Raw genomic sequence first — 12,466 nt, forward strand, 5'->3', positions numbered from 1 at the left:
TTCTAGAAAATAAGAGACGTGCTGGCCTTTGCTAGAAACATGGACATACTATCAAATGAATAGAAGAGAATATAAAATATTTTTTTGGCAAGGTGTGGATAAGTGGATGGGCTTCCCAGGTGACTCAGTGGGAAAAGAATCTGCCTGCCAATGCAGGAACCTCAGGAGACATGGGTTTGATCCCTGATTCAGGAAGATCCCCTGGAGTAGGAAATGACAACCCACTCCAGTATTCTTGCCAGGATAATTCCATGGACAAAAGAGCCTGGTGGACCACAGGTCACAGCATCACAGAGAGTCAGACACGACTAAGCAACACCGCATGGTGGAGAGATATCCTGGTAGCCTACAGAATTGCTTTTCTGATTCTTTTCTCAGAGGATCAAGAAACCAGGTCATCAAACAAGAAGTTTGAAGACAGAGAAGATATGAAATATTAAAGGAAAGTATAAGTATGAATGGATGAGGGAAATACCTAAGAACTGCTGGGAAGCATAATCCATTTCAGGTGAAATCCATTTCAGCATTTTCATGAACTGAAAATGAGAAAAGACATCACAAGTGTGTATTTTCCTTTAGTCACAGGGCTAGACAGATTTAGATAAGAATTTTATTATTTATTTATGCATGTATTTATGTATTTATTTGACTGAGCTTGGTGTTTGTTGCAGCATATGGGATCTTTAGTTGCAGCATGCAGGATTTAATTACATGACCAGGTGTCCAACCCCCAACCCCTTGCATTGGGAATGCAGAGTCTTAGCCACTGGACCACCAAGGAAGTCCCTAGAAGATGGGAGTTTTAAATGTAACTAGGTCTATGGTTTAGGCAAACAAGTAAGAAAAGGAATAGGGGCAAACTTATTGTAGGTGTGTGCATGGGAGTGATAATCATTAACTGTGGAGTTTAATCTAGTTATGTAGGGAAGTGAGAACACAGAGTTGGGGGGGTCAAGGTCACTGAAAGGTGGCAGAATTAATGGACTGTAGGTGTGATGAGTTAGAAGGATTTTTGGAGTTTTGTGATGAGTGAGTTGAAATATAAGAGGTGGTGTTCAAAAGTATGTTTGAAATTGACATTAGGAAGGGATTTCAGTTATTATTAAAGGCTAGTTGTATCATGTGAATCATGTTGGTGAGAGGCAGAGCGGGTAGGCTGGAGGCAAGGTCACTGGAGGAGGTTCATCTCCACCAGGATGAAAGTAAATCTTGGTTTGTAAGAGTTCAAGCCATTAGGTCTATCTTTGAAGGAAAAGGGATTATTTGTAAGGAAGTTGGTAGATTTCTACCCAAAGGCTCTCGATCTAATAGGAAGACTGAGAGCGTTTCAGTTAATCTAAGATCTTGGGGGAAGAATCTGGATTTGGGCAACACTGGGTGCCAAGGCCCTGCGTGTTGCTAGGCAACTGAGAAAAGCCGCCCAGCCTAGTTCTGGTCTTTGGCGCACTTCCTGTCTGCGACCCACTTCGGGTCTCTGGCCACTTTGACTCCAGCGTTGTGGGGGAGGATCTGGCCAGAGGGGTCTGCCAGCCAGAGGCTCAGGGCCCAGAGGTAGGTGGGGCAGTTAGGTGTTCCAGGACTTCCTGATCCCACTGAAGGGCTGCCTCCGGCACCGCCATGAAGAAGCTTTTCACCTCACGGAGAAGGAAGGATGAGCCCCGCGGTTCCTGCTCACCCCTGCTTGCAGGCAGATGGGCCAGTATTGGTCTCCTCGCCCAGTCAGGCTACACCCTTCGAGATAAGAATTTAAAGAAACTTCACAGAGCTGCCTCAGTCGGGGATTTAGAGAAGGTGAAGGAGTATCTTCAGCTCAAGGAGCATGATGTGAACACGCGGGACAGAGATCTCAGGTGACCAGAGTGACTGAAGGGCAGCATGGGGGGCGGGGGGGAAGCTGGGGCCACTGGGCCCTCTAACCGGAACCATGACTTGTCTGGGCTCCTCCATTGCTTGTCACTCCATGTTTCCCACAGCAGAGAAGTCTGGTAACCTTTGGCAGAGGGTCACAACCCCAACTTTCAGCTTCTTCCCTTTAGAAAGGCTCTTCTGGATATCTGAGGGCATTTGCCTTAATCTCCACTGCTTACTCCACCCTCCCCCCTACCTCCGATTTGTCCCTGTGACAAATCTTGTCCCTAGCCACTAAGATTTTCCATGTTCTTAACATACTAATAGAAAAAGAGTAGAGGCAACTTTTCAGAATAGTTGTTAAGATTTTAAGACTCTGAAAGAGCAAAACTTTTTAATGTAGATCTCCTATGTAAAAACTTTTTTTAGTTATAGAGGATATTCAAAAAGCTCATCAGCAACCACTTACTGCAAAAACAAAACTAATTTTATAAAGAAATGAAGAACAGAAAATGTGTTCTATATGTGCCTCCCTTAAATCTTGTGGGGAGTTTTCAGGTCATTGAGTGTGTAAAATGTCATGTTTCATCACTATGGTTAGAGGATTTGTGTTAACTTATGGATAGGTTTACCTCCTCTTTTAATAAAATCAGAGTTATCTAATTTATCTGACTTTTATCCTGTACCTCTGCTTTGAATTTCTTTACAAGGTCATGAATAACCTCAGCATGACTTTATTCAGTGGTCAATTCTCAGTCTTACCTGGCAGGCCTCTCAGCCAAGTCTCTTACCTCCTTATCAATAGTATTTGAAATACTGTGTTGTCTTGCGGCACAACTGGTTCACCTGGCATTTGTCCTACTTTTGTGTACAGTTCTTTTTAGACTCTTTTGCTGGTATCGCTTCATCTTCCTGACTGGTAAATATTTGAAGCCTCAGACCTTGAAATGATTCTCTTTCTCTTAATCCTCACTTGACTGGTGAAGAGAGATCATCTGTATCTGATTTCCAATGCTTCCCAACTTTTTATCTCCAGCTAGACGTCTCCCTGAACTCTAGACTCACATATACAAATGCCTACATTATCACTTGGATATCTAATAGACTGTGGTGTTCTTGTGAATGTTTAATAACAGGCTTTTGAGTTGGGGTGGGGTTGGGGAGAAGGGCAGAGAAGCCCTGATTTCACGCTACAAATGTGATGTCAATTGGCTTGAGTAATTCCTGAGAATTTAACAGTCAGCTTGTGAGAGCCACTAGCTCCACTCCATCACTGCTTTGGGATCTCACATATCCCCATACTGCACTCCTGTTACTTCTCAGATCTACTCTTCTCTTCCTATAAATGCCAAATCTTTTCTTTCAGTTGTTTAGACTAGAACCCGTAGAGTCAGTCTTGACTAATCTCATTCTTTTACATCCTCCATTTCTTTCAACAGGAAATCTTGGTTTTACCTTCAAAATAGATCTAAAATCTAGCCATTTCTTGCCACGTTCACAGTTACCACCCTAATCAAAGCCACTCTCATACTTTAATGAGAGTTACTGCAGTGGCCTCCCAGGTAGTTTTCTGTCTTCTAACATTTTCAATTTATTCTCCACACATTAGCCAGGATGATCCTCTAACGTGTAAGTGAAGTGATGTCTTTCCTTACCTAAACAACATCCATTGGCTTTTCTTCTCATTAGGTGTAAAAGCCAAAGTCCTTGCAAGGCTCATAAGCCCTACACAGCCTTCACCCCCACTTCTTGTTATCTCTCTGATCTTGCCTCCTACAACTCTCCCTTTCACTCATGTCCAGTTCCCCTTGCCTTTTTAGTGTTCCACAGAAATGCCAGACGTAGTTAGAACCTTTGGACTTGCTGGTTCCTTTGCCTGGAGTTCTTTTCCCTCCCAGATAGTCACATGACTTGATCTCACTTCCTTCGGGTCTGTCACCATATCATAAAGGCTTCCTTGGCTACACTACCTACAACTGAACCCCCTCGCCAAGCTGACATTTTCTGTTCCTCTTCCCTGCCTGATTTTTCCCTTTAGCACTTAATACTGTCTGTTGTTCCTTGGATATTTTTTGTTGACCTCTTCCGCTAGCCAGGTGTGATTCATAAGATCAGGTATTTTTGTTTTGTTTGCTGCTGTGTCTTCATCACCTACAACCTTGCCTAAGCCATAGTAAATATTTAATAAATATTTTTGATGAATGAATACATACATATATATCTATGCCTATAAATATAATTTAAAAATATTACTCAGCAATAAAATGATATCTCATTAATATAAGGAATGAAATTACTGATACATGCAGCAACATGGATGAATCTCAAAAGTGTCATGCTAATTCAAAGAAATCAGATAATAAAGACTATATATCAAGTGACTCCTTTTCTATGAAATTCTCGAAAGGCAAAAGTATAGCCAAGGAGAGCAAATCAGTAGTTACCAGGTGCTTCATACAGGGACTGGAGGAACGAGATTGATTATAAAGGGATATGAGTGATAGAAACGTTATCATGTTTATGGTGGCCATTATATGACTATATATTGGTCAAAACTCATAAAATTGTACATTTAAACTTTTTGTATATTATACCTGAATAAAGCTGAATAAAAAAGTCTCAAACTGTATATTCTATTTGAATATTTCTGTGAGTGTGTAGAAAGACTGAGAATGGGATAGAATATGAGTGGATACATACTAAACTTAAAATCACTATTTCTGAAGAGTAGATGAGATTTGGGCAGGGGAAGTAGGGAGAGTAAGAATGGTTATGGGAGACACACTTTGTGCTGTTTAATTTTTTTTAAGTGATTTTAGTGATTTATATAATGCTGCATAAACTCATTTTATAAGCATTATGCTAACGGGCTCTGATGCCTCATGTAGGTATATGTACATATAAATAATGGCCTTAGGAAATATATTCTATATATGTTTTCTAGTAAACGTAATGATACTAAAAGTGGAAGTTCCTGGTTAGGAGAGAACAAGAGAAACAGCATGACAGTTAATGAGCGGGTTGTTCTGAAGGCCATAGTAGCCCAGTAGGAAGAACATTGTTTTGGGAATAAAAATCTGAATTTTCAGCCTGTCCTGCATTTGTATGACCTTGACCCTAAATCTCATCTTGTCAAATCAGAATTATTACTAGATAAGTGTTTTTTAAACCAAAATCTGCAAGCCCTATTGCAAACCATTTCTTATTAAACCAGAAGAGCTCCTTATTCATGTCCTTTGTTTATTTGGCTTATATTTATGTTTTTATTTTAAAAGTAATGTACCTAGTAAGTATAAAAATGAATGGAAGATGTCTAATATCTCTCCCAGCAATAAAATTAAATTACTTCTGTGGGTTTTTTTTGTTGTTGTTGTTTTGTTTTTGTTTTTTTTTTTTTATAAAAAGTCCCTCAGATCTGTAGATAGCCTGGTCAGTGAAGGCTCAATTCCAAATGAACACTTTCTACCATACTACTCAAACCGAGATTAGATCTAAAGTGCTGGTTTACAGTTGAAAGTAGTGATCTAGTGTGAGGTAGCTTCCTTGGTTACTTCTTCACTCACCCTGAATTCTAAGTTATCATCAAGAGCCCAAGTCGGTTGATAAGGGGGGTGTTCTCACGATGACCTAATTTAAGATGGCGGCTATGCTCTAGTCTTGCACCCTGTGTAGCCGGTAGCACTTCTCTTTTCAGCTTTCAGAATAGTGACCCTTCATATCCATCTGAGTCACTCCTTTTGCTAAAGTTCAGTTAAAGATTTCTGGAATCTGATAATTCTTCATTTGCCCACAATCTCTGCTGACAGTTCTTTCACTGGAATATGAGAGAGTGAGAGACTGGGAGGAAACAAAACTTGAATCAAACAGTAGGACACCAGCTGACCTAAAACCCTAGAAACCAGCACTAGGCCTTGCAGGGATTTAAATTTCTTGTAAGGACCATGAGTTAAAAGGTAACAATATAAATCAGAGTCTGCAGTTTGCAATATGATACACTGATAAAAGTTGTGTATTTTTGAGAAATGGAATAATACACTTGGTTTTAAGTGTGTCGCTAATATATTTGTAATACATGTTTTGCATTCAGCTATTTCAAAAAATAGGATGGTTTTTGACATTAGGTGAAAAAGCATTGATATTGTAGAAGCTCTTGTATGTGTACACATTTGGTAAATGATCATAACAAAGGCATTACTTGCTGCATATTTCAATATTCAATATTCTTAGTTATCTGGAATTAAGACCAATTAAATCTAAAACTTAAAATGAAATGGAGGCAATCTGTATATTCTTGAGACTTTTTGTCTTTTTAAGCCAGGATGACTCATTTGAAAGGATGCCAAATATTCTGAGTAAAAATCTTTTAAAGACTATTTTGAAGGTTGAGTAATATTATAACCTTTGTAAGGTTTCATGCCTACTCAGGATAGATTAGCCTTGTTTTCAAATTTTGTGTAAAAGACCACAGGACTATATCACTCAATACATCCTTAAGAAACTGAAGCTTTCTTAGCTATTTTATTTTATTGACTCTGTGGTTGATTTCCTATGTTCCTTGGGGCATATAGATGGGCTCTGAGATCTTTATAAAAGTTTCATTGTCATGTAGGGTTTAGACTTAAATTGGAAGAGTGCAATATTCAGCAGGCATTCATCAGCTACTTTTGGAAAACCTACTGGGAATTACCCAAATGCCATTTACTTTCTCTCAGAGAAAGAGAAATCGGTATTGTTTTTTGTTTTCATGAAAAAAGGAAACTGGAGCTTGAGAGAGAGGTAGATCTAAAGATTGAGTAAAAACCACCTAAGTTCCTTGAGACTAAATTTTTGAGATAGGTCTAACAGTAGGTGAAGGAGGCAGATCAAAATATTTGTTAAGATTTGCTATGTTATCACAAGGAGTTATTTTAGGTCAGCTTAAAGCCTTTGGGCCCTATATATTTAGGTTGAAGACTGGAGAAATTTCCTATTACATAAGAAAGTTTACCTTTAAGCCAAATTATGGATGTCAACAAAAAGGCTGATCAGTGCTTTTCCTGTGTTGTAATTTCTGCGAAATCAAATTATCAGAAGTTTGGTAAGGATGGAATCACAGCAAACAAAGTAGATCATTTTGAGGGATATTTTCATCTAGATCATGATGTCTGAGGAATCATTTTTGTTCTACACAAAAACAAAGTAACCCTTTCCAATGACTGGGAAATGTGGGTTCCTTAAATTCACATTTTCTTTACCATGGAGGATGTTAATCAAGAATAACTTCTGGTTTCAGTCTATCATCTAGCTGACCATCCTCTTTCTGATTAGAGTCTTTCTTCAGACAGAATAATATAATTGGTTAGGTTTCTGTTTTTTTGTATTATGCTTAATCTTGCTTTCCAGTGATTATATTCAGATAACCTTTGATTGGAGTTTGTGTATTTCCAAATTGTTCAAAATTGTTTCTATATATTTTTTTATTTTCTCCCATAAATGGTAAATTATATCATCATTTATAGATTTTATGTCTAACTCGTTGGAAGTTACCTTATTTTCAAGTCCTTATGCTCCTCTTAGTATAAATAACAGTTCTGTTTAGGTACGTACCCATGAAGTACTTTTGAGAATCTAAAATATGGCATCTATATTTTGTTTAGGACCTGAGCTATCTATATATAGATTTTATATTATAAAATTATCTTTAAGTAAGGATATAATGATATCACCTTCACAAATAAATAAAAGTTTATTGAGGTCGGTTCAGGCTAAAAACGACAAAGTTTAAAAGGAGTCATTAGTACCTGTTATGTTATACTTCATGAATATGTGCTTGATTTCTTGGAGGCTACATAGAATATGGCTCTTTGAGAAGAAAAAATATTTTAATAATTAAAAATTAGGCTGAGATCTACAACTTAAAGAGAACCCTTAGGCTTTTCACCTTTGTGTTCACTTCTGAGAGCAAATATCAACTTAAATAGCTAAGCAAAGAGAAATACACACAACTTAGGTGTAGCATGCTGTGGAACAGGGGTTCCAAGCATAGGCAATGTCCCTTCTTCCTATTAGCTGGCACATGTATCTTAGGTTTTGGAGATCATTTCTAGATTTTTTTGGATATCTAATTTTATCATTCTTTCCAAGGCTTAGACTCACTTTCGTGTTTGAAGAAAGCTATTTTTTTTTAACATAAGTAAATTCTCTTGGAAGTGAAACCAGTTAAATAAGTATCTTCAAAGCCCTGAAGATACTTATTATGTTATGTTACTATGTTAAAACACATAGCCCTTTAAATTCAGTAAAAATTAATTTTAATTAATATGAATTTTATGTAAATATAAGTAAGCATATGAAGCAAATCAGTCAGCTCAGTTGCTAAGTCATGTCTGATTCTTTGCGACCTCATGGACCCCTTACCAGGCCTCCTTGTCAATCACCAGCTCCTGGAGCTTGCCCAAACTCATGTCCATCAAGATGGTGATGCCATTCAACCATCTCATTCTCTGTCGTCACCTTCTCCTCCTGCCTTCAGTCTTTCCCAGCATCAGGGTCTTTTCTAGTGAGTCATCTGAAGGTATATGAAGCAAATACCTTAACAGTATATGATCTGGCATGTTCTTTGGCCTACTAGGTAACTTCTCAAACTAGGCCTTATCTCTAACTTGTGCTTCATTATGTCGATACAGAACACCTTTGCACCTGGCCTGTGCTAATGGATATTCAAATACTGTCTCTCTTTTAACTGAGAAACAGTGCAAAGTAAATGTCTGGGATGGTGAAAACAGGTCTCCATTGACTAAGGTGTGTTGATTTTTCCTTTTTGATTGAATTGCATTTGAGTTCTTCTCCTAGTTAACCTTTGCTATATTTCATATTTTAAGACATAGTATTAAATATTAGTTTAATATATCAGATCCTAAGTAGTAAATTGGTTAGCCATCTGTTGTTTTTGTGTTGGCAGGCAGTACCATGTGACCGGGAGAGCTGTGCTACTATTCTAGAACGCAGTGCAGACCCCAGTCTGGTGGATTTAGACGGCAACACTGCTCTTCATTATGCTGCCTGTCGTCAAAGTGTCTCATTAGCTGCAAAACTGCCGAAACACAAAGCTAACCTTGAGGCTCAAAATAAGGTAGTCTTCTGTTAAAAACAGTACCTGGTATTTTAGAAAGCAGTGAAAGAAGATATTCATTGCAGATAATTTATATCGGTTGAGACTTATGTTATATAAAGCATGAGTTTTACAAAATGAAATTAGGGAGAAGGAGAGGAGAATGAGATTATCAAATACTGATAAGTTTTCTTTTTTAAAAAAAACTTTCTCTATTTGATTTTAGATTATCATCTTGACCTCCAAAGCAACATTATGTTTAACAATTAAAACTGTTCAAAAGACCACATCAAATGAGAAATACTTGATTTCACTATAAATGAACATTGTTTAGAAATCATAAAGAGTATATCTTTTTCTATTTTATTTATATACTCATGAATAATTATAAGAAATGTAAAATTAGAAAGGCACTTGTTATACTAAAAGTAATCCAAGTCCCCTATTAAGATATTATGGATAATTGATGAGCATACCTTTTTAAGCTTCCTAACACTTTAGTTCACTGATATTTTATCCTCATTACAGGGCAAAATAAGTGCCAGCCTTGGAAGTTTAAATGAAACCCTAGGAAACCAACTGTGTATTGTGAATTAATGTTTTGTAATATTTATATATGTTCTAGGTGCTTATTAATTAAAAGTTCCATACTGCTCTTGCCTACAATTTGAATTAAGCCTGAAGTAGAAACTCTAATTTTATTTTTTAACTAGTTAACAATATTTTATGTTTTTATTATTTTATTTGTGTGTGTATGTGTTAGTAGCTCAGTTGTGTCTGACTCTTTGTGACCCCAAGGACTGTAGCCCACCAGGCTCCTCTGTCCATGGAATTCTCCAGGCAAGAATACTGGAGTGGGTAGCTATTCCCTTCTCCAGGGCATCTTCCTGACCCAGGGATCAAACTTGTGTCTCTAGCACTGCAGGCAGATTCTTAACTGTCTGAGACACCAGGGAAGCCCTTTATTTATTTACTTATTTAATTAATTTATTTTTATATATTATTATAATTTTATTTTATTTTTTGAGTGGCATGTATGTGCTTGCTGAGTTGCTTCAGTCTGACTCTTTGTGACCCCATGAACTGTAGCCCGCCAGTGAGACCATGGGATTCTCCAGGCAAGAATACTAGAGTGGGTTGCCAAGCCCTCTTCCAGGGGATCTTTCCAACCCAGGGATCAAATCCACATATTTTACAATGCTAAATAAGATCATTTAACCATAGCTATCTAATAGGAATACACACACACACACACACACACACACACGTGTGTGTTAAATGCTAGGTGTTCATTTCTTAAATATACCAGGCTGCTTTTGCCCACAATTTGAATTAAGCCTATATTATATATGTATATAAGACATATATCTGATATTGAAAAGATTTGGCCATAGGATTTTGGACAAATTATCTAGATTCTAGGATCTATCTTTCTATCTGTAAAATCAAACAGTTGGGCCAGATTTTTAGGTTGTTGTTGCTCTTTTTCTTTTTTTTAATAACATTAGAATTTTCTGCTGCTGCTGCTGCTAAGTCGCTTCAGTCGTATCCGACTCTGTGCGACCCCATAGGCGGCAGTCCACCAGTCTCCCCAGTCCCTGGGATTCTCCGGGCAAGAATACTGGAGTGGGTTGCCATTAGAATCTTCTACAGAAACCCAATCTATAAATCCCATATGCTGTAATTAAATGGAGATGGGGACTCAGAGTCCCAGACACTCCTCTCCATAGAATTTTTGACACATTTTCTGGAAAACATTACGGTTCTCAGGAGCAGGGATTGGAAACCACCAAACTAGATGTTTCTAGGGACTCTTATTTTCAGACTCCGTAATATTCATTATCTGTGATTACCGCACCTTTTTGAGAAGATTTGCCCCACAATTTACACTCTTGCCCTGACTCTTTTCCTGATCATACATTTGAACAGTAAATTTAGAAGACTAACTTTTTAAGAAATAAAAGATATTGTTAAGATTCATAAATGCACATATATTTATATCTCTTGCTCCAGAACAGCCCTTATGATTGCTCTCAGTGATGAACCAACAAGTTTAGTCAATCTTCTTCTTCAGCAAGAAGTGGACCTATCTTGCCAAGATATTTATGGATTCACAGCTGAGGAATATGCACCTTTCAATGGTTTTACTATGTAAGTGATATTGTGTATCTTTTAACAATTATGTGAAATTTGAGCATAAGGAAAGAAACAGTAGCCCCAAAGTACAAAGCCCACAGTAGGGGTAAACACATGATGAACTCTGGACACATGCATCCAGGGATGCTTGATTTCCCCATCAGTATAAGAACCACAGGGTCTTCTGCTGCGGGGAATAGAGACTTCTCTCTTAAAGGGTGCACACAAAATCTCACACTCTCCAGGACGCAGGGCAGAAGCAGTAACTTGAAAGGAGCTTAAGTCAGACCAGCTGCTGTTCTTGGATAATCTCCAGGAGAGACAGGAGGCAATCAGAGGTCATCTTCGGGACTCAGACACTGGGGCAACAATTTTGGGGAGCTCATTCTATCACCTGGACACTGGTGCTGGCAAGCACCATTTTGGAATTCTCCCTCTGGCTTATTAGCCCCAGGACCCAGGGCAGCCCTGGCCCAGCGGCCTGCAGGCACCAGTGCTGGATGCCTCAGTCAAGCAACTGCCTGGCCAGGGACAAAGCCCCACCCACACCAGACAGGCTACTTGAAGGCCTCCAGATATATAGATACAGATATAGCATATCGATTACAGTGTATAAGCCAGCTCTTCTTTCTTGAGGTTTTAACAAAATAACTTATTTATATATTCCTTGTGGAATAAATATTTAAAATCAAGAAAAACACAAACCAAAGACACCCCTGAGCCCACAGCTGTCCCTAGACAGGGCCATGCCCACAGAAAGCACAGACCCAGACCCACACTCCAGCGCATAGGTACTAGACCTGGGATTCCCCAGAGCCCTCCAGCTAGAGATCCTGGGATCCAGCTCCACCCACCAGTGGGTGGACACCAGCTGCAAGACAGCAGCAGCCCTGCAGTCTGCAGCCCAGGTCCACCCACTAGCAAGCATGCTTTAGCTTCGGGACAGACCTCACCCACTAGCATGCAGACAGCAGCCATAAGACAACCACAGCCCTGCAGCCTGCCAATCTGGCCTGTCCATCTGCAGTTTAACAGAAGCCTGAGGACACCCTGGGCCCTGTGGCCAACTGTGTCAGGAAGTGGCCCCAGCCACCAGCCACCATGAGCAGAGTGATTCAATACCAGCTCTGGGACTCCTGGACCCTGCAGCCAGGCCCAAGGATCCAACTCTGCCCACCAGTAGACTGGCACTTGCCCCAGGACCTGGCTTTACCCACCAGCAGGGAGGCAAGAGCCCTGGGGTCTTCTGGACCCTGACTTTACCCACAGGTTCCCCCAGAGTTCATTAGTTAGCTACCTCATAGCATGGCTCTGCCAACCAATGAGTCAGGGCCTGGCGACTAACCAGGCCAGGGGCCAACCAAGCCCAGCAGACTGCCCTTAGTAATCAGT

The 12,466-nt window shown here is 39.3% G+C and overlaps 1 protein-coding gene across 1 annotated transcript; it reads left to right on the forward strand.

Annotated features, from left to right (window-relative positions):
* Positions 1-1,164: 1,164 nt before the first annotated feature.
* ANKRD7 (ankyrin repeat domain 7) lies at positions 1,165-12,179 on the forward strand. Its single transcript, XM_043462340.1, has 5 exons — positions 1,165-1,850; positions 8,514-8,628; positions 8,789-8,959; positions 11,013-11,089; positions 11,768-12,179. The coding sequence occupies exons 1-5, from the start codon at positions 1,618-1,620 to the stop codon at positions 12,177-12,179; spliced, it is 1,008 nt and encodes a 335-aa protein (XP_043318275.1). The 5' UTR covers positions 1,165-1,617.
* Positions 12,180-12,466: the final 287 nt, after the last annotated feature.

Source organism: Cervus canadensis, chromosome 3 (assembly GCF_019320065.1).
Source record: "Cervus canadensis isolate Bull #8, Minnesota chromosome 3, ASM1932006v1, whole genome shotgun sequence".
NCBI classification, from domain to species: domain Eukaryota; kingdom Metazoa; phylum Chordata; class Mammalia; order Artiodactyla; family Cervidae; genus Cervus; species Cervus canadensis.

Coding starts and splice junctions, on each gene's coding strand:
- ANKRD7 (XM_043462340.1), top strand. CDS start 1,618: ATGAAGAAGCTTTTCACCTCACGGAGAAGGAAGGATGAGCCCCGCGGT. Junction 8,960..11,012: donor ACCTTGAGGCTCAAAATAAG/GTAGTCTTCTGT, acceptor CTTCTTCTTCAG/CAAGAAGTGGACCTATCTTG. Junction 11,090..11,767: donor CCTTTCAATGGTTTTACTAT/GTAAGTGATATT, acceptor TTTAAAATCAAG/AAAAACACAAACCAAAGACA.